Source organism: Pagrus pagrus, assembly GCF_965226575.1.
Source record: "Pagrus pagrus genome assembly, chromosome: 8".
NCBI lineage: Eukaryota > Metazoa > Chordata > Actinopteri > Spariformes > Sparidae > Pagrus > Pagrus pagrus.
In genome coordinates this window covers 13,604,662-13,631,573 of record NC_140192.1, presented here as the reverse complement: position 1 = coordinate 13,631,573, position 26,912 = coordinate 13,604,662, and the positions used below count along the sequence as shown (strand labels likewise).

At 42.3% G+C, this 26,912-nt stretch overlaps 1 protein-coding gene across 4 annotated transcripts; it reads right to left on the bottom strand.

The window, feature by feature from the left end:
• Positions 1–26,109, bottom strand: camsap1b (calmodulin regulated spectrin-associated protein 1b). 4 transcript variants are annotated; one of them, XM_084360312.1, is made up of 19 exons: positions 25,706–26,109; positions 24,072–24,238; positions 18,079–18,341; positions 13,516–13,677; positions 12,514–12,594; positions 12,085–12,117; positions 8,963–9,104; positions 8,571–8,710; positions 8,379–8,475; positions 7,738–7,894; positions 7,202–7,287; positions 7,025–7,109; positions 4,145–6,440; positions 3,784–3,920; positions 3,492–3,706; positions 2,829–2,952; positions 2,608–2,720; positions 2,256–2,374; positions 1–1,685 (listed from the first exon to the last, which is right to left on the bottom strand). In XM_084360312.1, the coding sequence occupies exons 2-19, from the start codon at positions 24,235–24,237 to the stop codon at positions 1,389–1,391; spliced, it is 4,713 nt and encodes a 1,570-aa protein (XP_084216438.1). In that variant the 5' UTR covers position 24,238; positions 25,706–26,109; the 3' UTR covers positions 1–1,388. The 4 variants fall into 4 exon arrangements, with proteins under 4 accessions (XP_084216438.1, XP_084216439.1, XP_084216441.1 ...); XM_084360313.1 differs by having other exon boundaries at positions 2,829–2,931; XM_084360315.1 differs by having other exon boundaries at positions 2,829–2,931; positions 7,771–7,894.
• Between the last annotated feature and the right edge of the window lie 803 nt (positions 26,110–26,912).

Sequence of the window (26,912 nt, the reverse complement as noted above, 5' to 3'; positions counted from 1 at the left end):
GCACACAGAAACCCCTTTGTGAATATATCAAATACTGTCATTCGAACCGGTTACAGAACAGCACCGAGACACCCTTCACAACAAGAGTGTGCGCGCTGCTCTCGTGGTTAAAGATGGGACAGGCCAACAAACACACTCAGGGAGGGGAGGAGAAGAGGGGGGAGGGGGGGAGTTACATTGCATGAAAGAAGCCGTCGACAAGTGTTCATGAGTGCACCTTTATACAGGACAATTCAAGAGTGCCCAGTGGAGAAAACACAACTAAGCTCTAAACATCAGAGAATTCTCGTTATGATGAAAACACATAACATCAGCTCAAACTCTATACCACATTGCTTTAATAATAATAATTAAAAATAAAGCTAAAAAAAAAAAAAAGAAAAAAAAAAGCATAATTTGTGTACCAAAACCTATCATTCACCCTCTTTTGACACCCTCAAGAAAGAGGATGTTTGGACAAATAAAAGTATTTAAAATTACCATCATTAACTTTCCTTTTTTTTGTTTTTTTTTTTGCTATACACATATCCAGTGCTACACGATCAGCGTCTAGTTTAAAAAGCAGTTGAATAAATAGACGATAGTACCACAATGCGTGAAAGGCCAACGGATGTCTGAGGGGAGACCTGAGGAGCTCCCCTGTGACAAAAAGAAGAAGACAGTTCAGAGCAGCAGGTTTTTGGAGATCCCTGGTGAGGCAAAATCGGCAATGCCAGCCTGATTGACAGATTCGACAGTCCACGCAGGAAGAAGATTGTTTTCGTTGGGACAGCAGAGCCGTCCAATAGTCCTAAAGGGTTGGACAAAGGTCCCGTGCTTTGGAGTTTCTGAAAAGAGGGACAGAAAACTCCCAATGTCCCCCCCTCCATTTGTCCGAAATACGTCCAAAGGAGAGGCGTTTTACGGAGAGAAGGAAGGACTTTAGTGCTGCAGCTGAGCTCTCGACCATGACAGTGCTGAACTAATAAATAAATACATCCACCACGTATGAGAGAGACGGAGAAAACACAAAAAGAGAGCCACATGCTTGAGTCGTGGTCGTCGTAGAAAAACGGAGCCGGACCAAAAGAAACCTGAACAGATCGCACTGAGATCACAGGAAGGAGAAGCTAATTCAGCCGGCATTCATCTTTTTGTTGCAAGCACCAGTCCCTCTGACCATCTGTGACACACGCACACACATACACGCACGCACGCACACATAACTTTTCCCTTGTCTCTGCCTTCAGGTGACCACATGTCCATAATTAGGGCCTCTCCCTAGCAGGTTTCCAGACCGAGCATGGAGGCGAGCTTGGCTGTGGGCTTCAATGCAGTCTATTCAGGAAACAAGCAAGATGGGGATAAGATGGTTTGGATGACAGAGGGGGTTTTTAAAATCCGGCCTGCTATTTTGCGCTTTTCTTTGGCACAGTACCTCTCTTGGCCTGCCACAGGTGGTTATGGATGGTCAGGGCATCCACGCTGACCGACACAGTTTTGGCAGGGATGACGGTGAACTGCTTCCGGTCCGAGCTGTACTTGTACAGCTTGTCGATCATCTTCTTGCTGATGCTCTTGGGTCCTGTGCCTGTCAGCTTTTGGATCTCTTCGGTGTCGGGGAAGTACGAGTAGAGCGCCCGGAACTGGCAGCCACCATCGCGAAACAGGATCATCAGGTGGTTGGACTCGCACTTCTCCAACTCCTAGTGGATTAGGACGTAAAACAGAAGACATTAAAATGGCGTTGATATAATATCGAGATATATTACAGTAGTAGGGTTGTCAGTGTCAGGTTGCTGGTTCAAATCTAAGTGTGCAACATGAGAAGGAATACAGTTTTTGGCGTTGAAAAACAGACTTTTTTTCAATAAAATTACATTTGGAAAAATCCTGATTTGTTTAAGGTCTTGATGTTGTCGACTACAGGCTATCACGCTGTTTGTTACATGTTTTCTGTTATAGAGAAAATAAAGATGTTTGCCATGTCAACAAAAATGAACCAGAGAAAGTTATCTGCCGTGATGCCAAGTTAGCAGTGACGAAGTCCGTGTTAAAAAAGGTGAGCTCAGTCAAACATTGTTAGTTTAATGAGTATGATGTCAAACAATACTAGCAGAGGCTAATTTGAAAAAAAGCCAGACATATTATTTCTTACAGGGTTCATTTACACAGATTTTTGACAACAGTGACTTTATGTAAACAGGTAAATCAAACTATTGTGTGAACTCCATAAAGCAGATATAAAGTTGGTGCATGTATGGTAACAAACTGACCTCTAGGATCTGGTTCTTTTGTGGCTCGTTGACTTTGCCAGCCAGGCAGCAGTGGGAGATTGCATTGTGGATGATTGGCTTATTGGACTTGGCGCTGGGCTCCTTGAACAATTTGGGACCTAATAGGAGAAAAGCCAGTTAGACTGTGAGACCACAAGAATAATGGAACAAATAACAAGAGGACGATAAATTAGCTGTGGCTACAAAGTCTACGTCTTAAAACTGAAAGTGATGATGAGCAAAACAGTGACACTGATGTTTATTGTGACATATTGATCACAACCACAGGTCTGCTATCATAGTAATATATCTGATACAAGTGGAGACATCATAATGACATTTGTGCACGCACCAGTATATTCAGCCATGGAGGTGATGGAAGATGCTGTGGAGCCGTTGTCCCAGTCTCTCTCTGCAGTCCGACTGTTGTTACGACTGCCAGGGAACGACTCCACAGAGTCACAGCTGGAAGACATAATGAACAATGAGGATGACATGTTTTTGTAAACAAAAATTAACACAAATACTGAACATTAAAAAAAAAAATCCTCAAACTATTCGTAAGTAATTTACCGCTGGGAGCCAGCCCCTCCAGAGTTGACGCTGTCGGCCTCGTTGGTCGCAGCGGAGGCCAGGGACAGATTGGAGCCTGATTGGGCGTTGCTTAGGTTGTCAGCTATGTGAAACAGAGGGGACCCTTTCAATTATTTTGTAAAAATGACAAGAAACACATGACAAATGCATAGTTAAAGACTTTATCCACATGACATAAACATAAAAAGACATCATAAATGCAATTTAAGCAGTCATAGCATGTAACTAAATTAATCCAAAATCTTGCATGTCAAACAGTAGTTTTTGTAATGTGCCTTTAAGTTAAGGACAGATCAAATAATATTTGTTTTTTTTAACAATTTATATCACGTTGGCAGTGGTAGTCTGTCTCAGGCAGGGTGGACACTTTCAGCATAAATCACTTGCTCATTATTTGATCTATAACTCATTATTTAATCCAAAGAAGCACCAAAGACATCTTCAGAAATTAATCCCAGTCATGTTAGTATTAATGCAGTATTCATAACTGTGGGGCATGTAATCATGGTAGTAAAATAAAAAAAATAACTGGCAGTAAGTCAATGTGCCCCACAGCTCAGATGGAAAAAGCAAATGAGGCGCACCAAGCTGAGACACGCCAAGAAAAAGCTAAATGTCAAACTAGTTATGTAACCGTCTTACGTGTAGAGGAGCCCTTGGAGAAATTATCGCCGGATGATTCCTCTCTAAAGACAGACTTGGGTCTGTGTTTCTGCTTCGGTTTGGGCGTTTTGGGTTTGACGAGGCCTTGTTCTTCGAACATCTCCTGCTGCTTCCTCCGCAGATACTCCTGCTTTATCAGCTCCCGCCGCGTCTTCTCCTCTTCTTTGCGCAGGCGATCCTCCTCAGCCTTCCGTCTAAAAGAAGATTTAGACTTTAGACAACTTTTTGGAAGATTAACATTTCAAGTACTGCCATTGGTAAGATAAGTTACCTGGCTTCATCTCGTTTGAGTTCAGATTCTGCTTCTAGCTGTTGTTTACGCAGACGAGCCTCCTCAGCTTTCTTCTGCTGCTTCAGCAAGAACGCTGCTCTCTTCTTAGCAAGCTCATCCTCAGCCTTCTGCTCATCCTAGAACCGGAAAGAAAGATATAGGAACATCATCTGAATATGAATTAGATCAATCTTTAATCTTTTTGCTGAAGTTATTTATAAATAGATGGATCATGTGAAAACATGATAAATTACGATGTTTGTGTGATGTGTTCGTCAATGCAAGTTATAAAATCATCATCACTGTAATAAAAAACTAAATACATACAGTAAATGTTTCTACTGTCATGCAAAGGCATTACCTTAAAGAAGAAGCCCATGCCTGACTTCTGCTCTCCATCACCTCCTTCTGTTGTCGTGTCCTCAGCAGCCTCCTCTACCTCAAGAGCTTTCAGGTCAGACAGATCGACCTCAATCAGGTTGGCTTTGCTGCGTTGTCCCTCCTCTGATGGGATGTTCTCTTTTCCTGAACCGTCTGAAGAATTGAGCTCAGACTCTCTCATGGTGCTGGACAGGCACTCCTCAAAGGACACTTCTGGGGCAACCAACGCTGTCAGGTCCACACGGGTCGGGAGGCGCACGTTTGCCTCGTCGTGAAGCCGGTAGGTGGCGCTCCGAATGTGACCAGCACCCGGCCTGTCGATTGTCTCTCCTGCTATGGGGTTTCTGGGACTGTCGGGCTGCTCGGTCCTGGGGGACCTGCCCCCAGCTAACTGCCTTGGGTGTGGTAATGTCTCTGAGCCACTCTGGGTGGGGGTAAGGGTCCTGGAGGCCTGCCGGCTCTGCTCCTTGGCTATCTTTAGCTCTGATGGCTTGGATCTGGAGCTCCGGCCTGAGCTCAGCTTTGGGGGCTTCCTGGTGGGAGCGGCGTTGGAGCCGGAGAGGTGATCCACAAAGTGAAAGCTTGAGCTCGCCTTGGAGTCACCGTTTTTGTCACTGGGGAGAGGAGCTGGAGTTGGTGCAGGGGGGGACTGTACATTCTGTTTCATCAACATCTCCTGCTGCAGTGAAAGCTGCATCATCTGCTGCTGGATACTGCCGATGGCATCATTCAGCAGCTCGATGGAGCGGCTGCACTCGTTCAGGTCCAATTCTTCCTCTAGGTAAAAGCTTCCACCGTTTCCTTTCTTGTCTGCTTCTAAGGCACCTGTTGGGGTGGTTCCCTCCACCTCTTTGTCCCCCCTCAGGGCATCCACACACATATCATCTTTACTTGATGGTCCTTTCTCCCCACCAAGCTCATCTTTAGAGATGTCAGCTTTAAGTGGATTGGGTAATGTGTCACTCTTGCCTCCACCTTTCTTTACAATGTGCAGGAAGGCCGCCTTTCCCAGCTTCTGCCTCTGCCTCGCCGACAGCACCTCCATCTTTTTTTTCTGGTGCTCGATGGCACGTCGCTTCTCCTCCAGCTGCATTCGGAGCTGTACAATTTCAGAAGCCAGTACAGTAGCACCATCGCCTGTACGCGAGCATCCTCCCTGTGGTGAGGAGGGGCTCTGGTCTCTTTTAAGCCTCCAGGAGGAAGTCAGAGGCCCGCTGCTCTCTGATCCATCTGGAGTGGTCCTTTGGGAGCTGGAGGCACTGGAGCGTAGGTCGTGGTTGCTGCCAAAGCGCTGCTGCTGGGCTTTGCGCTCAGCGAAGGAGGTCATGCGCACACTGCTACTGGCCATGCTGCTGGCCTGGGAGTTAGCGCTGAGACAGGGGCTGGAGCGACCGCTGCCACCGTTCATGTCTTTGTCCTCATGCTCTTTCACATTCATGTCCTCTTGGAGTTTAGCTGATTCTTCTTCTTCATCTTCCCCTATAAAGGTTTTCCTATCCCAGTTGGGGTCCTTAGTGGTAACAGCTTCATCTAGATCCTCTTCCTCTTCATCCAGGTCCTCCAGCTCATCATCTAGGCCCTGGCCAGACTTTGGTTCTTCAGAATCTGAATGCAGGTAGAAACCCCCGGCTGGCTCTCTGGACGAGGGGTCCATACTGCTGGTAACAATGGGGATGAAGCTTGCTTGACTCTGTGGAGGCTCCTCTGACAAGTCCACCTCCTCACCCGGGGGGGTAAAGGTTTGGTTCAGGCCGCAGGGAGCTTTCCTACGAACGGCTGATGTAGATCCATCTCCTCGGCGTAGAGAGCCCCTTCCTGAAGAGCGGGGCCCCTCGCCACTCTCCTCCTCTTTGTTTAGGCATACAGACTTCTCTTTAGCCGTTTTGAGCACGGCAGGCATCAGTGGTTCTAGGTAAAAGCTATCCGGTGCAGGTTTGGCCTCTGCGGAAGGTTTGGGTCCCACTGTGGCAGTTGCTTGCATCCCGTCAACCCGCTTAGGGATGACAGAACCATCAGTCCTTGAAACTGCCACCAGAGTCTCTTCCTCGTTCTCAATGTTAACATTACCCAGGAGGCCGTGGCCGTTGACTCTCCGTATCGAAGCCTGTGACGGCTGTAGGACAGAAGTCTGGTGTTTGGGTGTGACGTTGATGACGTTGGACGCCAGGCTGTCCTTACTTATGGAGCGGGCCAGACTCACACTGTCACCAGAAGCTATGTCTGCATCGCTGTCTGTGGCTGAATGAAACATATAGGGGCTCAGTGTGGACATAGGTCTGCAGAGGGAGAGAAGGGGAAAATTAATATGGATTTTGTTTACTTCCACCAACATATTTTGATTTAACATCTAATGTTACTCCTAAGCCAGATTTTTACCACTCTGACAGGGTCTGTAGTTCTTGGCAAAAGTAATAAAAATATCTCTGCATATCATATTTGGGCAGAACTGACCAATTGATAAGATCAAAACATAAACAGAGAAGGTAGACAGAATGCAAATCGAAACCCAGTTGGCTGCGGTTCAAGGACAAACCCAGCATACAAAGGAAAAGAAAGGCAGTCTGGTCACACATCTCTGGATTGTATAAATATAAATATGAAGGTTCAACATCACCTTTTACATAAAATAATAAGAGTGATAGCTTTATTTTTATCATTAAGGTCTGTGTAAAATGTGAAAAAGCGCTACAGTTTGGTTACATATACATACAAAAATATTACAGCTCCACTGATGAAGAGGTGAGCTTATATTTGTACACATTGATGCTTGAAATGAAGCCTCAAAAAATGTTTACAATATTTAATGTGCAGACTAGTACTACTCTTCTTCCTTCAAAATCAAATATAATTTTGGGTATACCTCTGCCTCTTGTCCGGCCATGCAACAACAGAGCCTCGGGGTTGTCCGTCCATCTGAGTCAGAGAGTTGGAGCGGTTTCTGAGACCTGACCGGAAACACACACACACACACAATGAATAAGTATAATAACAACTGATGGTCAACATCATATAATGACAAGTTGAACATCTTCCTCACCTGCACCATCTTCTCCTTGCTGCTTTTGTTGCCTCTGTCGGAGGGGCAGGAGTGGGTGGGAAGGACTGAAAGTTGGACCCCCTTTACTAAAAGCCAAGAAATCAATAGGTTTAGCTAGAATGTTAGCAAAATTAAAACTGCAATTCAAACGCTAATAATGGAGCAGATCACGGACATGTGCATAGATTAGGCCCGAGACAAATGCATTCAGTAAGCTTTCACCACAGACACAGTAACAGCCTAATATTTCAGCAGACAAGCAAGTGGCATGGAAAAATCCCAACTGACAATTCTACATCCTTTAAGATAGCTAATCTTAACGTTCAGTCCACCACACAGGCGCTAACAATGCACACAGACAAAGAGACTTTGTGCAAATCATCATTAAATCTGGTGAGGGACAAGACAAAGGGCTCGAGGTGGAGGGCACATCAGACAATGCAGAATATGTACCGGTCCTTGCGGGGCTACTGTAACTGGTTAGGAGACAGGATCATGATGAGGTGGAATGTGAAGGAAAGTGAGAGAAGACTTACAGGGGGTCAGACTCTTCGGGGTGCAGGAAGTACCTGTTACAGACTTCTGGGCTGCTCTGGTTATCGGCCACACCAGGGCTGACCAGGAAGCTGCGCTTGGTGGCGTTGGAGATAGGCACTGATGGGCGGGCACTCTTGGGCTGAGCTATGGCTCGAGCTGTGGAGAGGAGGAAGAAGGTCATGTTAATGCACATAGTGACTGATGCTGACTGTCTTTAGAAAAGCTCAACCTGGGACATTGACCAGGATTTAGTTGTAGTTGTGAGCAAACTAACAGTCTTTAAAGCCTTAAAATCTGACATTTTGAACTCAACTTCCAATGAAGTGAGCATAACATGTTGACAAAAAAATAAGGAAATACATCAGATTCCTACTGAATTAAATACATAAGAAATAGAGTAATTTGATTAATTTTGAAGAACTTATACGGAAGGGCATACACACAAACGATTATTGTTTGCTACCATGTGTATTGCTTAAATTAAATGGTGAGTTTCTGTTTTGATTAATGTTCTGGATGCTAACAAATGTGGTTTAATTATTTAACGTATTGTGTGACATTAAAAGATGCTCAGTCGTCAGTCTTTCACCAATGTGTTATCTTCATTTTATTTCCAGAGCATGTAGTAATCAATGCTCACCATCTTTGAACTCTTGGAGATCTCTTGGTTGGACAAACTCAGGCTTGACGGTCTCGAACCACCAGAAGAGTTCAGCAATGAACACCATCACATTGTGCTACGTAGAGAGAAAACATGTTAAAAAAACTGAATCTGGCTTCTTTTTGAAGGTTAAATGTACATTTTATTCCAAATGTGTGTCTATGTTTGTACCTTGAGCACAAGCGGCGAGTAGAGCATGTCCTCCGTTGTCAGATAGAAGCTTTTATTCAGATACTCACTGGCAAACTCTCTGAGTAACTGGATGTTGTACAGGCTATCAGCAATGGAGGGTACTTCCTTCAGGCAAATATCTGATCAGACAGGCAGAGAGCCGGTCAGATCAGGACACAACTCAATGACCTGATGGCTATAAATGTCACACTGACTGGACTGGGACAGTAAGCCATGAGCAAGTGCCAAAAATAGTATCACACATGGATATCAAATTCAACGTGTTGGCAAAGAAAGCTTGATGCTCTTTATGAAAAAATTATTTAAGGGCAACTCATAATTAGGAAGATGTTGCTACTGAATGTGAGTGTGAGCAAGTGTGCATATCATACCCTCCAGCTTCATGAGGTCTGGGCAGTAGCAGTGGACCACGGTGAGCAGTGCAGCTCCGTCACAGACATCCCTCATCAGGTCTTCCAGAAGTGGGAAGAAGGGCAGTTGTCGGCCTGAAGCATGCTCCCGACGATACCGTACCTAAACACCAGGGGGAGAGGATGAGGTTGCATAAGAAGAAATGCCAGGGCCACAACAACACCCAACATCACGGTACTACCAACCAATGACACGTTATAAAACATCCTAAATGCGATGACTAATTTCAAACAAATACAAATCTCTTTTCTTGTGAGATTCACGTCTGAACTAGTCAAGGCATATAGATCTTGGATGTTTTTGGCGCCAGTTATAATCTAGGTAGGATATTAATCTAAGCATCCAATCAAGGTTCTCCCCAGGAGGTTCAAAGAAAAAGTCATTTGTTTTTTATAGGCAAGCTGAAACTCCTCTTCAACTGATCAACAACAGGTTTAGTGTAATTGCCCAAAAAATAAAATTATGCTGAATGATAAATCTTGTGCCACTATGATCGCACAGTTTAGGGAGAACCCTGAAGACCCAGTTTACTATGAGGAGATGGAGGTGGAGGTGTTAGAGCAGTGATATGAACAACACAGAGTGGATGGACAGCCTTCCTCAGGCCTCAGTGGTAAGGCAGCTAGCAGTGGAGTCCAGTCAAACTAGGCAACGTGAGCCAGCTGACTGGGAGGGAAACTGGGGTAATCACTGGCCCACTTATGGGAAATGAGTGTGAGGTTAGTGCAGAAACTCACTCACCCCAGATGAGTTAGTTTTGGATACATACTCTGGTGAGGAATTCATTGATCAAATTGAGCAAGCACAAAGTAACTAAATACAACAGAATACAAAACAAATAATTTACAGTGTTACATAGGGATGTGCTGTGGAGATTTCAGACCTACATATGATTTGGAGCAACATAAATATAGACCTCACAGGATGCCAAAGCAGACTGTACTGACAAGTACTGCTGCTTCTAACTTTAAACGCTTCTGCATGACTTACAAATATTTCACCTTACACTGGGAACAACGCTCCCTTTGTAATGACAAATCAATCTGACAGTCTCTGAGGCACTTGTAGAAGAAGAAATGCAGATCGAGTTGCAGTCTTTCCAGTACAGAGAGTCGTGCAAGATATTTGCATTATAGGATGCAGAAGTAAGAAACACTCCACCAGAGCTGATAATATGTTTGTCTGCTGATTTATCGGTATCGATGCATATTGCTAAATAGAAAAAAAGCTGCAGTACAGAAATAACTAGGTTTCAGATCACTATAAACTCAGTTTGTCCACCAGACAGAAATGAACTGTAAATTGTCAAACTCTGGAAACATCTTGATCTCAATTCTTTGACAAAAAAAAAAAAAAAAAAAAAGGAGAGGCCTCCTGAATTTGTATGAAAATAATTCGCTCCTTATGAGCGTACATAAAAAAAGTTACTATCGTAGCACAATAATGCAAGTACATCATCTGTTAAAAATATTCAAATATTGGAATTTGACTGTCAAACAAATATTAAAATATCTTGAATAAATAAAACAAAATCGCACAACCAAAACAATAAATAAGAGCTCAAATATCGGGGACAACAACATTGAGGTCAGCAGAAGTTATCTAGGTCTTGTACAAATATCTATAAAGATACAGTATGTATGATAGATTAAAATCATGGCAGGTCTATTCATTGATATATGTAAAACTCAAATATTAATATCAGTATCTGCCTCAAATATTCAATGTTGGTTGGACTTTAGTTCAAGAAGACAGATTTTTGAGATATTTTTCAGTAACAAATACACCCTTACACCTTGATACAACTGGGCAAATCTCTGTAACCTCACATGTGCAGCTCTGTTTTGTGCCATCCTCCATGCAGAAGAAGAGCGTCATGCCTACCTGATGTTGTTGACAGATTGTATTTATTTCGTCATTTATGCACATCTACCATGGGTGAGTAGGCTACATCGTTAAAAGATTTAATTGTTGTCTGTTTTATGTGTGTTAATTGTTAATATTTTAAAAGTTGTAAATCCCAAGTCTGTACAGAGTTTTTTAATTTTGTAAAGTGACCGGATGACCGGATGCAAGCATCGCCTAGAACAGCCGTGATCAGCTCCGGTGGCCGTGTCATGGCCGTGTCATGGCCATATCACGACGCAGACATGCCTGGCAGAATCTTAAATACAAACCATTTAAAGACACCCAAACCCTGACACAGGTCTGGTGAAACTATAAGCCACCATGCACGATTTAAAAAGCAGCATAACACAACCGACCAGCTAAAAATGTATCTAAATAACAAAATGATACAAAAAACATTTTCTCAACATTTACTACAATGCAGTGTGTTGGGGGATATTTGACAAAATTATACCAATTGTACTGAAGCAGCTCCAGTCAAAAGTCACAGGTCAAACTACAACTACTACTACTACAAAATAAGCTCTACATGAGGGAATCTTCTCTTGACTACTAGGGAACACTGTACCGCTTCGGAGAGCTCCTCTGGCTCCAGCATGCAGTGGACCAGCTGGTGCATGACATCAGGCTGACACACACACACAGAGCAAGAGATACTGTCAGAGGAGACCATGGGCACAGAGGAAACAGTGTGTGAGAGCAGAAGAGAGAGACCGGAGGGAGAATGACAAAGCAGATCAGTGAAAGGAGGTGGCAGGGATGGGACTGCAAAGCAAAGGAGAGGTGGAGGCATGGATTTGCTCTTAATTCTCAATGGGCAAGCAAATAGCTCACACACACATACAGCCACCGCAAACCCACATGGCCTAGTTGAGCTTGAAATGAGATAGCACACATTGCATAGCTAAACGAAAATCTTTTGAACACTTCACAAAAGGTCAGAAAAACCTTACACCTGTGTGACATATTTGCCATGAGGGGAAAAAAATAAAACAAAACAAAAATAACTTCCAGCTTTCTCCCCCTTGCTGACACACTGGCTACAAGCAGCACAGAATGAGCTTGAATGAGCCATGGTGGAGTGTGCGCGCACATCAACACAGAACTATGCGTGCAAGGGGGAGAGGGCGAAGAAAATGGGGTTATGGGGAGGGGGGGCTGGCATCCAACTTACAGGGACTAGCTTCCAATACCATTTGGAGGGAGACTATCCAGTTTGCAGGGATAAAAGAGGGAAGGGAGGAGGGACAGATGAGGAACAGGAGCAGAAAGATCAACAGGTCAGAGGTCACAGACAAAGGATTGGATCTTCCGGTTTAAACAGAGAAAAAGAGAGCAGGGTCAGAACAACTCCAAAATGCCATTAGGGGAAACATTCCTTATTAAAACTAAGGGTCCTGCCTGAACCAAGTTTTGCTTATTAAAAGATTTTGATTGTTGAACACCCAACCTGGATAAAGACTTAATGAGAACAAATGTTTTTAATGAAAGCAGGTACTTCTAAGTCTCCAAAAGCAAGAAATATGGAGACACTGGTATTTTAGGTTTTTGGATTTTTCCTCCTGAAAAAGAAGCAAATGGAAGACATCGTGTGTGGCTTTACCTTTTGGTGGCTGGGGGACTCCAGGGGGTGGTGCTTGACTTTGTGCTCCCTTTCTGTGATCTCCCTCATCTTCATGTTCACCTGCAGAAGAAATTTGACATATTCAAGACGTTTAGATGCACTCGAGAATCCAGGTTATGCTGAGAAGCCACGTTATGCAGATAATTAAAGCATGGAGCGACCTTATTTTGGAAGAATGGCTCACTTTCAACAGATCGGTCAGATCAGAATCAGAGTTATTGGCTTTACATGGAATCATTTTAAATATACAGGCAGATTGCTAATTGTACTGACCTCTCCTTTCATGTACCCACTCTACTGTTACTGTCTCTGCAGTCTTTTGTTTTGCACATGCATAAATGCTGATTAATAACCCAGTTACCTGCATACATTACAGAAGACTCAGGGTTCTCCAGGAGAAATCTACCAGGGGAAATCATGTTTCTTTAATCTCCTACCCCGATTACAGTAACCAGATTTTTTCTTTGTGATTGATGTTTACCATTGTTTTGACATTTTAGAGGCTAAACAATAAATGTTTTAATCAAAATGATTTGAAAATATATATATTATATAAAATGTAGATTAACAAGGAAAAATTTCTCCGCTTGGGGAGTTAGTATAATCCATTTTAACAGACACTTTCCTTTTCCCAGATAGTGATGGTGTGGCACATCAATGTGATTAATGGACACACTGAGTCATAGCTCTTGCCGCTTCAGGCCTTCAACCCATCGAAAGATAAGTGCAACCTGAACCCAAGCCTCTTGTGTACGCACCAGACCTACAAACCTTATCTGTTGGCCCGTCTGTGAGCAGCATACAGGTCTCAAAAAAAATAAGTGACGCATGAAGTCAACATGCAACAGCCTAGGCTCATCATGATCAGCTGGACTCTTGATGTATGGAACCATAACTGTTGTTTGTCCAAAGTTTTTAAATATGTGCTGCTGCGTTCATTTATTGTATCTTCATTCACTGCTTATGTCTGCGTGTTCAAACCTTGTTGATCCAGAAGACCATTGCATCCTCCAGGTCAAAGGGCAGCTCCTTGGAGGCACTGAAGGTTGAGAAGCGCTTGACAGAAGCCACCACTTTCTCAATGCTGATCATCTCCACTGTGTAGGCCATCATGAGGGCATCGATCATGGGCATGTGAGCACTCTGGGTGAGTGAGACAGAGAAACAGAGGACAATTCAATTTCATTGGATTTTTTTCTCCCAGTTTCCAATGCAATTAAGATCAAAGCTGGAGGCAAATAAGATGAGACTGCAATCTAATGCAGATTTACCAAACAACATTAAAAAAGTTGTGGAGCTTATTATTGTGGCATATATCTAATGTATTCATCTACCCTGAAATTCCTGGTAGTTTTGGTTACCGTTTAAGTGTTTTTTTATGAACATCTTTCAAGTTTTAACGAGAATTCGTAAGAACAAGGTTGTTAAGAGCACATCACAGTCATTACTTTTACAGGTAATGAATCATCATTTGAAACCAGTTGGTGACCAGTGGATTCTGGGACATAACAGCTAATATTGGGTGTGGGTAAATGAGTGTGATTAATGCTTTTTTTTTATTTTAAATAACCTACCACAGTTTAATCAAAAGGTGAAACCTCTCTTTTAGCACAATGGGTGTCCATCCTTAAACCCACTCTTTATATCCTAAGGCAATCAAGAGGCCCAGCAGGGGTATCCTCATGCCTACCAGTTAAAATATGGTTTCTTGATAGCCAGGATGAGAATTAACAGCAGCCAAACACTAATAAATCTGGTAGCAAAACCACAGCTGGCAAAACCCAAATTTGATAATCAACCTCTTTTTCTAAACCTAATTGTATGCAAGCGTCTGTTACTCAATGTTATTCCTTGTCCACAACATCACAGCCAATTTGCAGCACCTGAATCCATCACAGAACAAATATGGACATGTGACTGTGTCAGTCAGTGCTTCGTGAAACGTGCTACCAGCCTAATCCAATTGGTGATGGAAGTGCACAGAGATTAGGCTCGTTAACATAATGAAGGAGAGCTATTCAGAGCTTTCACCACATGGACACAGACCTCAACAGAATATGAAGAAAGGATGAAGACTGCAAAAAGGAAGCTAAAGGCTGCTTAAGCTCTGCCCGCTCATTGGATTCACTCACTGTAGCTGCTGTTTCGTGGTTTCAAAGGCAATTTAAGTACTACAGCTACTTCAGATAAACTCTTGTTCCTTTTAAACTCTGATCTTATTTCTAAGACTAAGCCTCTTTCAATCAGCTATGATACACCGTACTCATAAAATTAACTTCTTTGATCTGGGAACATGGTGACATTGCTTGTGAAGAAGTAAGAAACTATCATTCGGACAATCAAAGCAGTCATAGCAAGCCCAAAGACTAATTATCCTGTTAGACTTCTTTTTGTGTCATGCCAGCATGCTCCCAGATCTAAGCAATGACTCTGGTGAGTACAATGCTGTCATAACCAAAAGAAGCAGGAAAGAACCAAGACTTCTGAAACCAAAATTATACTTCAAACCCGACTGCTCAAACATGAATGCAGCGGTACAGTGATTTATGTAAAACAAAAACAAATGTGGGTAGTACTGGTTTACCACAGTTGCACCAGTATTGCTACATCACAGGTAATAGCAAGAAACTGCAGTACAGATATGCCAGGGATATATTTGAGGAAACTGAGCAATTATAAGTTTATTAACTATAAAACATCCTGCTCAGAAATATTGATCAGATGACAAAATCCACTAGAATGTGTCAGGTTCTAGTTTTCATGCACAAATGTGTAAAATAGGTACAATTTTTATTTAAATATGCAGTATAATATGTATAGAGAAGTATTAATGTATATGTGCAACATGATAATGCAGTGTTAAATAAACAGTGTTAAAGAAATAAACAAAAGGGGCAAATATCACAGCACGACATGCTCTTCAATCTTTTGTTCTCCTCAAACACTCACTCTGCTCTTCATCAGCTCAGCATGGAGCCCCACGGGAAGCAGAGTCTGCTGTTGCCCCGAGGTGTGTGTATGTGTGTGCTCCTCACAGATGGACAGCGTGCATGTGCACACACATACAAAAGTTTAAGTGGACTCAAGAGGATGGCTCGCTTCTTACAAGCCCCAGGTGTTGCCCCAACAAGAATCAGACAGGGTGGATAGGAACTGTCTGCAGCTACAGGATCATTCACACAAACGCTCACACACAGAAAAATGTTAGTTGCTATGGAAACGCCTTGTCAAGTCAGCAAACTAGGAGGGGGTTTCCAACAGTCTATCAGAGATAAGCACTGTCCTGCTCAGGATTTTCCTTCTCCTCACCAGGGCTTTGTGTCTGGCTGCTGCTTACATTCTCTGTCAGGCTGCTAACAGTAAAAGCAGACGCACATCCCCGAATCGCCGACCTGCAGAGAAGAGGCTCAACACCATTGCTGGTTTCCATGGCAACGAAAGGGTAGGAAGATGGCTGAGAGCAAGCGAACTGGCTGGTATTTCACTCTATCCTGCGTGAAGTGCTGTTGGTGAAGTCGTGAGACATAAGATCTCATTGCAACCCTCTCAAGGGCTGCGCTACACTTCATTCACTGCGCTGTGACGTGGAACTGTTGATTCAGGTGGTGACCAAGAGGATGTGGGTTACACAGGGGACATTTAACCTGTTTAAGAGCTGATCTCTTCAAATATTATATTACACTCGTATGATGACTTCACAAAAGGGTCAGTAGAGCCTAGCATCCAGTTTCCTGCATAAACCGACAGAACTGCTCTGTCAAAATATTTTCATTTTCTACAGAAACAGACTAACAATGAACGGCAGGGAAGCTGGCTTGATTAAAAGGCATTTAAGCTGGGCGTTCAAGGACAAAGCAGGAAGAATTTTAAGTGCCAGCATTCAGTAAATGCTCTTAACAGATTTGCAAAAATGTAGGTGAGAAAACTATCAGACAATAAAATCCATTCTATAAAGTATTAGTGCTAGAGTAACCCTCTTAACACTGATGTAACCGATTAAACTGTTCTGAGAGGGCTGGCCTGCAGCTTTTTATTAGGATTTGCACATATTTGTTTCATGAACGAGATAAGAAGGCGATATCTCTGGCACAGTTATAAGTATCAGTTAGTTCCACAGGTGAACTAGAGCAGAGAGGATGTTCGCAGGCACAGCGGTTAAAGCAATGTCCTCTGATTAAAAGGTGGTCATTTTAAACACAAGGTAATGGTACCAATACAGCCAAATTCATACCATAAGTCATAAGTACTTAACATAACAATTATTTTACTATGCAAAATCCCATATCAAAACAACACATTTTATTTTGATGCTCTTTACATTCTATGATAATATACGTAAGGTATATATTTCGTGAGACTTAAGAGTTTGATGTTTCTCATTCATAGTTTGTAGGTTAAGCATAAATGCCACAAATATGTTGGTTAGTTGATCTGACAAATCAATCATTCAAATACGCCAACTTGGCTTTGGACAAATTTGGAGGACATTTTCACGATTTTCTTGCATTTTACAGACAAAATAATCCATAATTAAAATAATTTCAGATAAATCAATAAGGAATACAATTGTTAGTTGCATAAAAGAAACGTTTTCATCAGTAATGTTATTTAATTATTGTGGTCCTCCTCAACCTCCTGCTCATGTTTGCAATATAAAAGCACTAATGAGACGTTAAGCATAGTTTAGAATTATTCACTTCAAAAAACAGATTTACTATAAAAATGGCCAAAATTGAGAATGGCTTGAAATATTTGGCTAATGACTAGAGAAAGAACAGATGTGGAAAAATATGTAGAAGTGTTTTAAGAGCGAAAAATAAATCTGGCCAAAAACCTCCCAGGACAGTCTGGACACACCATTGCCATGGCACAGTAACAAACACAAACTCTAATCACAGCCTTATCTTACATGAAAGTTCTCATTGGCGTGCATGAGTAATAGTCAAATTCTGCCTCTCAATTTGAATGAAAAAATGATAACAGTTCAGCGCTATCCTCTGGTGAGTCATCCACTAGGTCAAGAAGCAAATCATTTCTCAAAATGAAGTGCACACAGTGTATGATGTGAAACAATTGCAAATAACTTTTATGCCTATTCACGATGTTTTAAAGTTACTCTTCACAGTAGATAGAAGCTTCCCCGTGTCTCAAATGCATGTGGCTCAGATTGATTAAAATGCTAGATAAGGACAAAAGCAATAGCCTCTTCCAGTGATTTCACTGTTGCAAGATAGTACATCAGAAGCAGGAAGAGCTGCCGCTGTCACAGGTAATGTGCAAAGTTGTTAAAGCCTCTGGCCTTGTTTTCTTTTTCTCTGACAGGCAATCTGTGCTTCATTTTGTAAAAGCTAGTGCAACACCAAGACTTGCCTGGTGCTGAATATATCCCTAAACAATAATTATCAACTTTTAATTTCACCAAGAGCAGCAGCTAAATTTGAAAATGGTCAATTAGTGTACGCTGAGATGGAAAATTTACTACACAGGATAACAATTAGCCGCCCTTTTTTTGGGCAACAACCAACCTCCACTCAATCCACTCACCATTTTGATGGGCATACTGGCCAGTTCCCCATCTGTGACGGGCGTATCGTCACTTTCCACAACGTATATGCCCTTCCTGGACAGAGCCTGGATGACGGACAGGTGGGACTGAAGGGATGCTGCCTGCTCAGTCTTGAGGATGAGGGCGCAGACGCGGCAGTAGAGCTCGCAGGACAGCAGCAGGCGGATGACAGGCGGTTTGATGTGCTCCTGGTCATACTGGTCTGTGTAGAACGGGTCCCTTAAGTCCTCTGGAATATGGTCTGCAATAGAGAAAGAGGTCAGGTGAAACATGTGGCACAGCTATATAAAGTATGTGTAGTTTAGCTTTCAAATTGTGACCTAATTGAAAACATATGGGTAAGCTGGTATGATAACTACATAGTAAGGTACTGTATTATGACATAGTAAAATTATGGTGTCTGGTAAACACCTTTGATGTCAACATCTTCATTGGTTTCAGCTTCCCCCCACCAAACTTCTACAGTGTCAACAGGCTACAGGAATGTGACAAAGCACACCGCTTTCTGTGTAATATTTGTTCTATGCCGGCTTTATTTTACATGGAACAAACATGGCCATTTGTAAGTCATAGCCTCAGGAGTAACACTGGGAAAGAGATCCTTGCTAAGCTGAATCATCAGTGAAAGCAGCCATCTCAGGTGACACGATATCCTTTGCCAGCATTAATTTAACAATACTGGAGCCACAAAAAACAAAAAGAAAACAGTGACCTACACAAGAGATTCTGTTGCTTTGGATGTGAAGTCACACTCAAAACCAGAATTCACAGCCATATAAGGGCATGGGTTGAAGCGCTTGACTCCAGGCATGCACAAACCAAATACATACTGCGAGTTTAACCACACATCGAGGCTTAAAATAGGTCCAAAATGATGCACAAAACCTGTCCAAAATACTGCACTGCACAAAACAGCGTGATGCTAGAAAATAACGCTGTTCTGTTAAATCTGTGCTGAACTCTGCCTGAGCTCCAGTAACACAGCCTAAGCCGTATGTGTGTATGTGATGAGTTCTTAGTGTCTGCTCTGACTGACGGGATAAAGGGAGCCACTCATCGACAATCTCCTGCTCACAAAAACAGGAAGGCAAGCAGGCAGCTTCTTCCAGCAGCTGCTTTTGTGGATGATAATACATTCAGCACAAATGTTGCGCTAGAGTTAGAAGACAACAGACAACGCTTTGAGAAATACCTAAAAAATGCTATCAAAGAAAGACCATGGGTAGTCAGTTTCGGCTTGCCAACTCTGGACGATCGATTCTGACTTTCTAATCACAATTCCTGGAGGAAAAAAGCTTGTATCTGCAGTTCAAAGGTGCCTATAATAGCTTTTTGGGTAGAGAGAAACAGTGGTAAGTCTCACATTGTAGATGCAAGTGTGGTCAGGTGTAAGGGATTTCCCAGTGGTTTTTGTGGCCTTCACATCTCATCATATTTTGTGGTTATGTTTCAGTTAGTTGAAAAATATGTGTTGTCAACCTGTGGTGCAGCAACTGTCACTTATAAGCTTGTCGCTTTTACTGATTAGAAGAATACAGAATTTTTTCAGTAAATGAAAACTTTGGATGGATAAGATCACAAATTAAACATCAAGGGGGAGTTTTCCTGGTGTCTTACACATTTAGTTCTTACTCCTGAGAAAAGTGTTGCCCTTCTCTCATCCAAGAGTAGATGTGTTTTTGTCTCTGCCTGTGCACAGTTCGTCACAGGGTGTATCACAGTCTTGTCAGTTGCTGATGCAGATAGTAGGTAGGGATGTCCCGATCAAGTTTTTTGACCCCAATCCTGATCAGACTTCTGTAATATTGGGTGTCTGCCGATACTGAGCCCAATTGGACACTGAACAGCTAGACTCCGATAGCTGATGCATCTTTCATATGCTGCTGGATTCAAATACTGGAGATAAAGGTTCAAAACTAAGCTGATCAGCTTAAATTTTGATCTGTGATCAACTGCTAATTACTCATTGAATTAAAATGAATTTTGCTGATATGATCTACCACTGGCAGTGTTTGTCATTTTAGTCGGTGATAGCAACTCTGAGTGCTGCTAAAAAAGGAGAAGCTGATAGCTGAATGTTATGTACAATGTTGTTTTGTAGTACAGGTGGAGCTTAGGGAATCCATACATTCTGCCAAACTCACGTCTGCTCTCAGAATATCTCAATGGCGCACCCAAATAAGTTTTTTGCACATTCACACACAACAATTTTCAATTGTATTGAAGTGGTGCATTGCAGAGCCCAGTTGTGGTAAAAGAGAGCAGCGCTGCAACACTTGTGAGCTAAGGTGGACAACGCGCAGTTAAGTTCAGAAATGAACAGATTGGATTTTGATCAGCTTTAATTCAGCCAATTACAATCCATTGAAAGTATGAGGTAATTAAGAAGTGATTAGGAGCTTTTGCTTACATGCATCAAATCTCCCTGTTAATGCAACCATGAGGATTTGTGATAAATGTATCAGACTGCATAAAACTTAAAATGGTGATCGTCAAGAGACAAAACATGCAGCCCTTAGGTCAGTAGCTGCTGATGCTCAGATCACACTGATCCTGTTTACTGCATTCCACATGCATTACGACGACACAGGCCTCACCGATATGCTGTCTGCCACCGTACGCATGGTGCAAATAAGGATGTCATTGTACAACAGAATTAATCTAATATGCACAACACCCAGCAGCGTGGGTCATTCCTGTAGAGCTGCGTCTCAGTATATAGAGGCAATAGAACGTTTGTGTATGAAAACAAAGGGGTCTGGCTGAGGCGAGACTTCACGTTTGACTTCATTCCACAGACACTGATGTCGTGTGGCAGCTGCCCCCCACCCTCCTGCCACCAGAAACCAGACTGAAAGATTTACTAACTGGGATGGGGTGGAGCACTGGGATAGACCCAGGATGTGCCACAGCAGAGTCAGCCAGCCATGATCAGCAGCACGCCACGATCAACACAAGCAGGGGAGAGCCGGGTAAGGACAAGCAATAGGCCTGCAACCATAACAGGTGCTCCCTCTCGCCAGTGTTGTGTCTGGCTGGTTGTCGCTCAGGCTGGGAGCAGCTGTGGCCCATGCAGAGGGCATAGGGACAAGGGAGCATGTACACAAACATAGACACGCACGATCAAATACTTAATAGGGAACCCACCCTGATGAATACACACCAGATGCACCTGAATCCCTGACAAGCTATAAGATCATGACATGGCTGGCCCATTTTTAAAACGCAGCAATGTCAACCTTGACTGTTTACACGCCACTGTTCGTGTCTGTCCATCACTGCATGAGCCAAGCAAACAACTGTGCAGCATTCGCAATGCAGGAGACATCGTATGAGCCACAGGGCAAAAATTAAAAAGGGCCTTGTATATTCAGTTCCCCTGGGAGCAAGATGACTGTAGATGCACCTGAGAGTTGCCTCCCTCTGAGCAACCAATGCTTCGGGGCTAAAGTATTCCTTCTATTGTAACTGAACAGCATCTCCACCCAAGTTCATTTGTGGTGCATCATTTTTGTTAGCAGAGAGATGTTATCCTCCATCATTACCCAAAGCTTATGATGACTAACTGAACTGAGCAAGCAAATGCCTACAAGCCTTGACATGAACTCTGAGGAAATTTGAGCTTGAGTAATGAACCAATGGGATGAAAAAAGAAAAATGACAAAAAATCAAAAGCTTTCTATTCACAAACTGGATTACAGTACCATTGCTACTCCCAGTTTACTGTCGTTTGGTTAGAATGAATGCTTCAGTGGCATTAGGAAATCTTTGTAATGACCGCAGAATACAAAAGAAAGCCTGTGCAAACCTCAGAAATAATGATGGCTGATTTGACCAGAGACTTCACTGATGCAACAGACATGCAAAGCAGAAAATGAGGAGACTTGTGCATCAGATAGCTGAGGTTTATAGTAACTGCTACAATAAGGAGACATAAGGTATATAGCAGCCATGCAGTAAAACAATGGCGGTATACAGTGATGTTACTATTGACAGTAACATTCTCTGACTCTGATGATTAAATATATGCCAAACAGTCTGGATATTCTCTGTTGCCATGTCTGGGTTTAGAGGTTAAAAATATATTATGTGAATGAAGGCTGTCAGAGAAAAATAGGTCAACATTCTCTCACATGGATAAGGTATACTGAACATAGGTCAAGGTTATTTTCTTATGGATAACATATAGGTACATCTAAGAAACACTGGAGTACAGGGCCTATGAAAATTCATAGTGTATCAAATCTGAAAACATGCCAAGAAGACTTTACTGCCTAGAGATATGAAGGGTGAGAGTCTATAAGCCAGATCTTAACAACTACACTCACTATTTCACCAAGGTATTTGTTTTGTTTTTTAGCCCAACTGGAGCTCCTAATGACGCTAGTTTTCATCACCAAGCACTGGCTTGGACAACAAAACAGACAGCCACCACAAGATTCAGCACCTATCGATCCATGTTTTGTGTCCTCCTTAGGACTACTACATATACTCAACTGACAGTATTAGGCCACTGGATGTTAAACCGAGAGGTGTTTCTAATATTTTGTCCAGCTAATTTATATCAATTGGGGTGGTGCAACACCAACTACAACCACCAAAATGAACATTAAGTTTAATCAATACATTTGCATACATAGATTTGCGACTGCGACACGACCACCGGAGCTGTTCTGATCTGAAGCCGCAATTCTTCAACTCCACAAAACACGCTGCTCCTTTCAGAAGCCCCAAGGAAAAATGACCAAGAATCAACAAAATCTCTGAAAGTCAACAACGTCATCAAACAGGTAAAACACTGCATCTGACAAACTCCCGGTTGGGTATGAAGCTGTGCAGAGGACAGCACAGAACCATTTGCAACTACAATGAGACACAGACAGTGCCCAGTGAAATCAAGCTGTCACACTAATTAATCCTAATACAACCTTCCTAATAAACTTCTTAGTACATTTTTGCACAGAGTGAGGACTGTGGTAATTTGTCCCCCATCACTTTCATCTAAAACACAATGGGAAGAGATCTTTTAATGGCCATTATGAACAGGAAGAATGAGCAAGCAAAACCTGTTTTCATATGGGCACCTGACTTTAGTTTAACAACAGATATGAAGAAATGTGAACCTATTCTTTAATTTGTTTTAGCTAAATGTACCTAATTAACTTCCAACTGACAGGGACATGCCATCAATTATCCCAAAACTTCACATCTACAGCTAATTAATCCAAGAATCTGGTAAATAGCTTTCTCCATCATGCACCAGATGTGCCCAGTCAAAGACGATGGGCTCAAATCAACCACACAACACAAGATAAGCAGTGAACTACTGTCCCATTATTCATACAACTCATCTCAGGCCTGAAATGTATTTAAAATCTTGACTGTTGTTGCGGCCACAGAAAAGACAGCAAAATCTGGGCTAAAGGCCTGGTTAGTAATGCTGATATTATCTGAAAAGGGAGTGAGTAACTGGCAGTGCAGATCAGTATTTTCCATGCTCTGAGTACAGACTAACAAACATAGCCTAATCCTCAGTGCCTGTCACTCAGTCTGATTTGGGTTCAATCTCACTGGCCACCTTACAAGAATGGATGGATGTGGTGAGTCAGTGAGGGAGGATTCAGTAGAAAAGTGTCATGGGGGAATTAGTGTTGGCTCGAGTGCACACATCCACAAATATTTCCTTCTCTTTCCCTTTTCTGTCAGTGTTTCACCGCTGCAGCTCTACACAATCTGCTGACTGTCAGTGTGTGGACAAGAGTAAACCATTGTTGCAACAATAACATCTGAAATAACTATGAGGAAAATATGCTGCAGATAGCACTACCCCAGGCTCTACTTAACAGTTTGCACATTTGAGAGTTAAGTCCAAAATCATAGATATATAGATTTTATCTAGTAAGTCATACAGCCAACTGTAAATCTAGATATATGTACTCAACATTTGTGTAGCATGGATGTAAATACTCACCAATGCCATAGGCTTTGGCAAACAGCCACCGCAAGTTGGCAGCTATTTTCGCTCTGGCGGAGTCATACATCTCCAATGGCACGACTTCCATAGTGCCTTCTGCAGCCCCAGTCAAGTCCACTTTTCTCCTGGTACTGTCCCCGCCAGCACACAAATCAACGTCCATCCTTAAAAAAAATAAACATGATGTTATAGTCACAATTATACTGAACATTCTGCTGAGTAAGGTACACAGCCAAGTTGCAATTCTCATTGGCATGGCTTGTGTGAGTGGCTGGGTGCTCCATCAGAGTGATTCTTCAATAAATAATTAAATAAAACCCTCATTTGGTGTTTGTTGATTATTAAGGAAAATGCTACTTTGCGTGCAGCTGTTAATCCTCCCTTAAGTGGTCGATTAGGCTTACATCTGGTGGGTGAAACACAAGTACCAAAGTAGCATCCTCACAGGCATGATCACATTCATTATGTCAAAAGCTTGATGACAGAGTGGAGACAGTGTTTTTGCAGTATCTGGTACTTAAATGAATCTACCACCACAAGGCCATAGTGACTGAACACAAGAATGAAACTTACTGGTCATCATGGACATGGTTGCACTTTAGGTACTGTACTAGATTAGGACTTCAGAAACAAAAGATATCTGATGTCATTTCTACTCTGAAGATATTATCATATTACATGCTTGGGCCAACATTGCTTGCAGAGAGTACATCTTGACCATAAAAAAACAGATAAGTCGTATTGATAGTTGCTGAAGCAAACTACTCACAATCTCACTGACAAACAATCTCAAATCCTGAAAAAAAAAACTGGTAGCAGTTTCTTGGTCTAAACTCACAGCTAAAGAAGTTTTCTGTCTCACTTTAAATCTTTGTGTGCCATGTCTCTTCTAACACTTTGATTCATTTAGCTAGGTGTCCTTACTTTGTTATGAAAAAGTGCTGGGCAATTAAAGATGATTACTGCTATCAGAAACCACTTTCACCAAGTCAAGCACACTAATGTTTCTAATCTCTGCCTACTTTCACTTTCAACTGGGTGGAGATGCTCTTTCTGGCTGATGTCCTGCTTGGACATTGACATTATTTTTGCCAACTTTTGGACAGAATTTCTTATTTAAATGTATAATTACCAAAACAGTACATCTTAAATTAATTGTCAGGACGGCAATTTTGAGGAAAACAAGTGCAAACACCTGCTTACACACACTAAGATCAAAAGGAATGATACTTTTACTTTGTCAGAAGCTTAACCTTAAACCTAACATCAACATAAAAGTTACTGTTATATATTACCTGTAGCATTAACTCTACATTACCTTACCACCTCCACATCATCTCACCGTTAACGGCCCAATGCTGGCTTGTTGAACAAGCTAGGTAATTGCTAATTAACTTGATTAGCTATCATTATAACGTCAGTATGCTGGTATTATCATAACCTTGTTAACGGGGAAGCAAGCCTGAGGTTACAAGCCACTCTTTTGCCTAACATTAGGTTAGCTAAACGGCCATTCATGCAAATGCAAAGCAGCCCCGGCTAACCGTTAGCTTGCTAGTGTGTAACGTTACAGCAGCAGCGCTGCATTCAACGGCCCCATGAATGACGTGAGCTAAGTAGCAACACATTACCTTCAAAGGTATGGTGTATTTCCAAGTCACCCTTCAGTTCCGTCGGGGTAAAGAATTAACCAAGGACCTGCCTCACTTTACAGTGGCCTGCTGTGTGGAAAATACACCAGCAGCAGCGACGCATCATAGCCAGCTAATAATGCTAGCAGGGAGGCGAGTCTGAATGGTCTCCTCCCAGCAACAAGACCCGATTCGCGGCCTGTGTGACAACAGCCCCACGGCAGGCTCTGAGCTGGAACAAACGCCAGGCGGAAAAGGGAGGGCTCTCCAGTGAAGAAACACGACGTACAGAGGAGAGCTTCCGATTGTTAATCTATCTCTGTACTGGACGCCTCATGTTAGTTAACAGTCACACACATATAGCTGGGGCTGTGCAGCGTGTGTTCGCGCTCTGCCTGCCCATAGAAATGTAATTATCATCTCGGGTCTTCGTCAAAGCAACGACTGCGCATGCGTGATTAGCTTCCAAACTATTACAAGTAATACTGGTAATAACTGTCAACGATAACACCCCAGTAAATCATTCACCCTCTTACCTGTCATTCATTGTTTCAGCTGAAACACAAACATGTGTTGTCTTAAGTTTTTGTCTTCTTAAGAATCTTGCTTAGTTTTGATTTACCTCCACTTGTTGTAACCACTTTAACCTCTGGCTAAAATATTTGTTTAAGTAGACTGAAACCAAGACCATGCCAGTTGTTCCTCACTCAATTATTTCTTTAGTTCATTATATGTGTACACGTTTTAATTATTCTACTCCCGTTTTGTCCTTGTGACGTTGACCAATGGCGCCATCTAGTGTTGTAATATCGTATCAAAATTTGATGCATTTTTGGTTTTGTTAAAGGGGCACTATGTTGTTTTTGGAGAAGGAAGGTGGCAGGGTCCGCCAAATAAAAACAAAGCAGAACAGTATGAAATTGTGTTGTCCTTTAATGTAAATAAAAATGCAAATTGAAATAGTGATAGCCCTTTTAATGCCCTAATTATGAATTATAATCTGTCTTGTGATTTAAAGGGGCACTATGTAGTAGTGAAGAAATTCAAACTCAGAATTTCAATATTGACAATATAAACGAGGTAATAATACAAACTCAAAAATATTTATTCTTTCCATAACTGAATAAACTAGCTGTTCTCAGAGGAAAATAAGGTCCCCAGAACACTGTTTAGAGCTAGAAAGGTGGCAGGGTCCTCCAAATAAAAA

What these genes read in the sequence shown, in the direction of transcription:
- camsap1b (XM_084360312.1), bottom strand. Translation starts at nt 24,237, where the DNA reads ATGGACGTTGATTTGTGTGCTGGCGGGGACAGTACCAGGAGAAAAGTG. An exon ending in TGGTCTTCTGGATCAACAAG is followed by an intron (nt 12,595 to 13,515) that starts GTTTGAACACGC and finishes TTTCTTCTGCAG; the next exon opens with GTGAACATGAAGATGAGGGA. An exon ending in GGAGGGGCTGGCTCCCAGCG is followed by an intron (nt 2,721 to 2,828) that starts GTAAATTACTTA and finishes TATGTCTTCCAG; the next exon opens with CTGTGACTCTGTGGAGTCGT.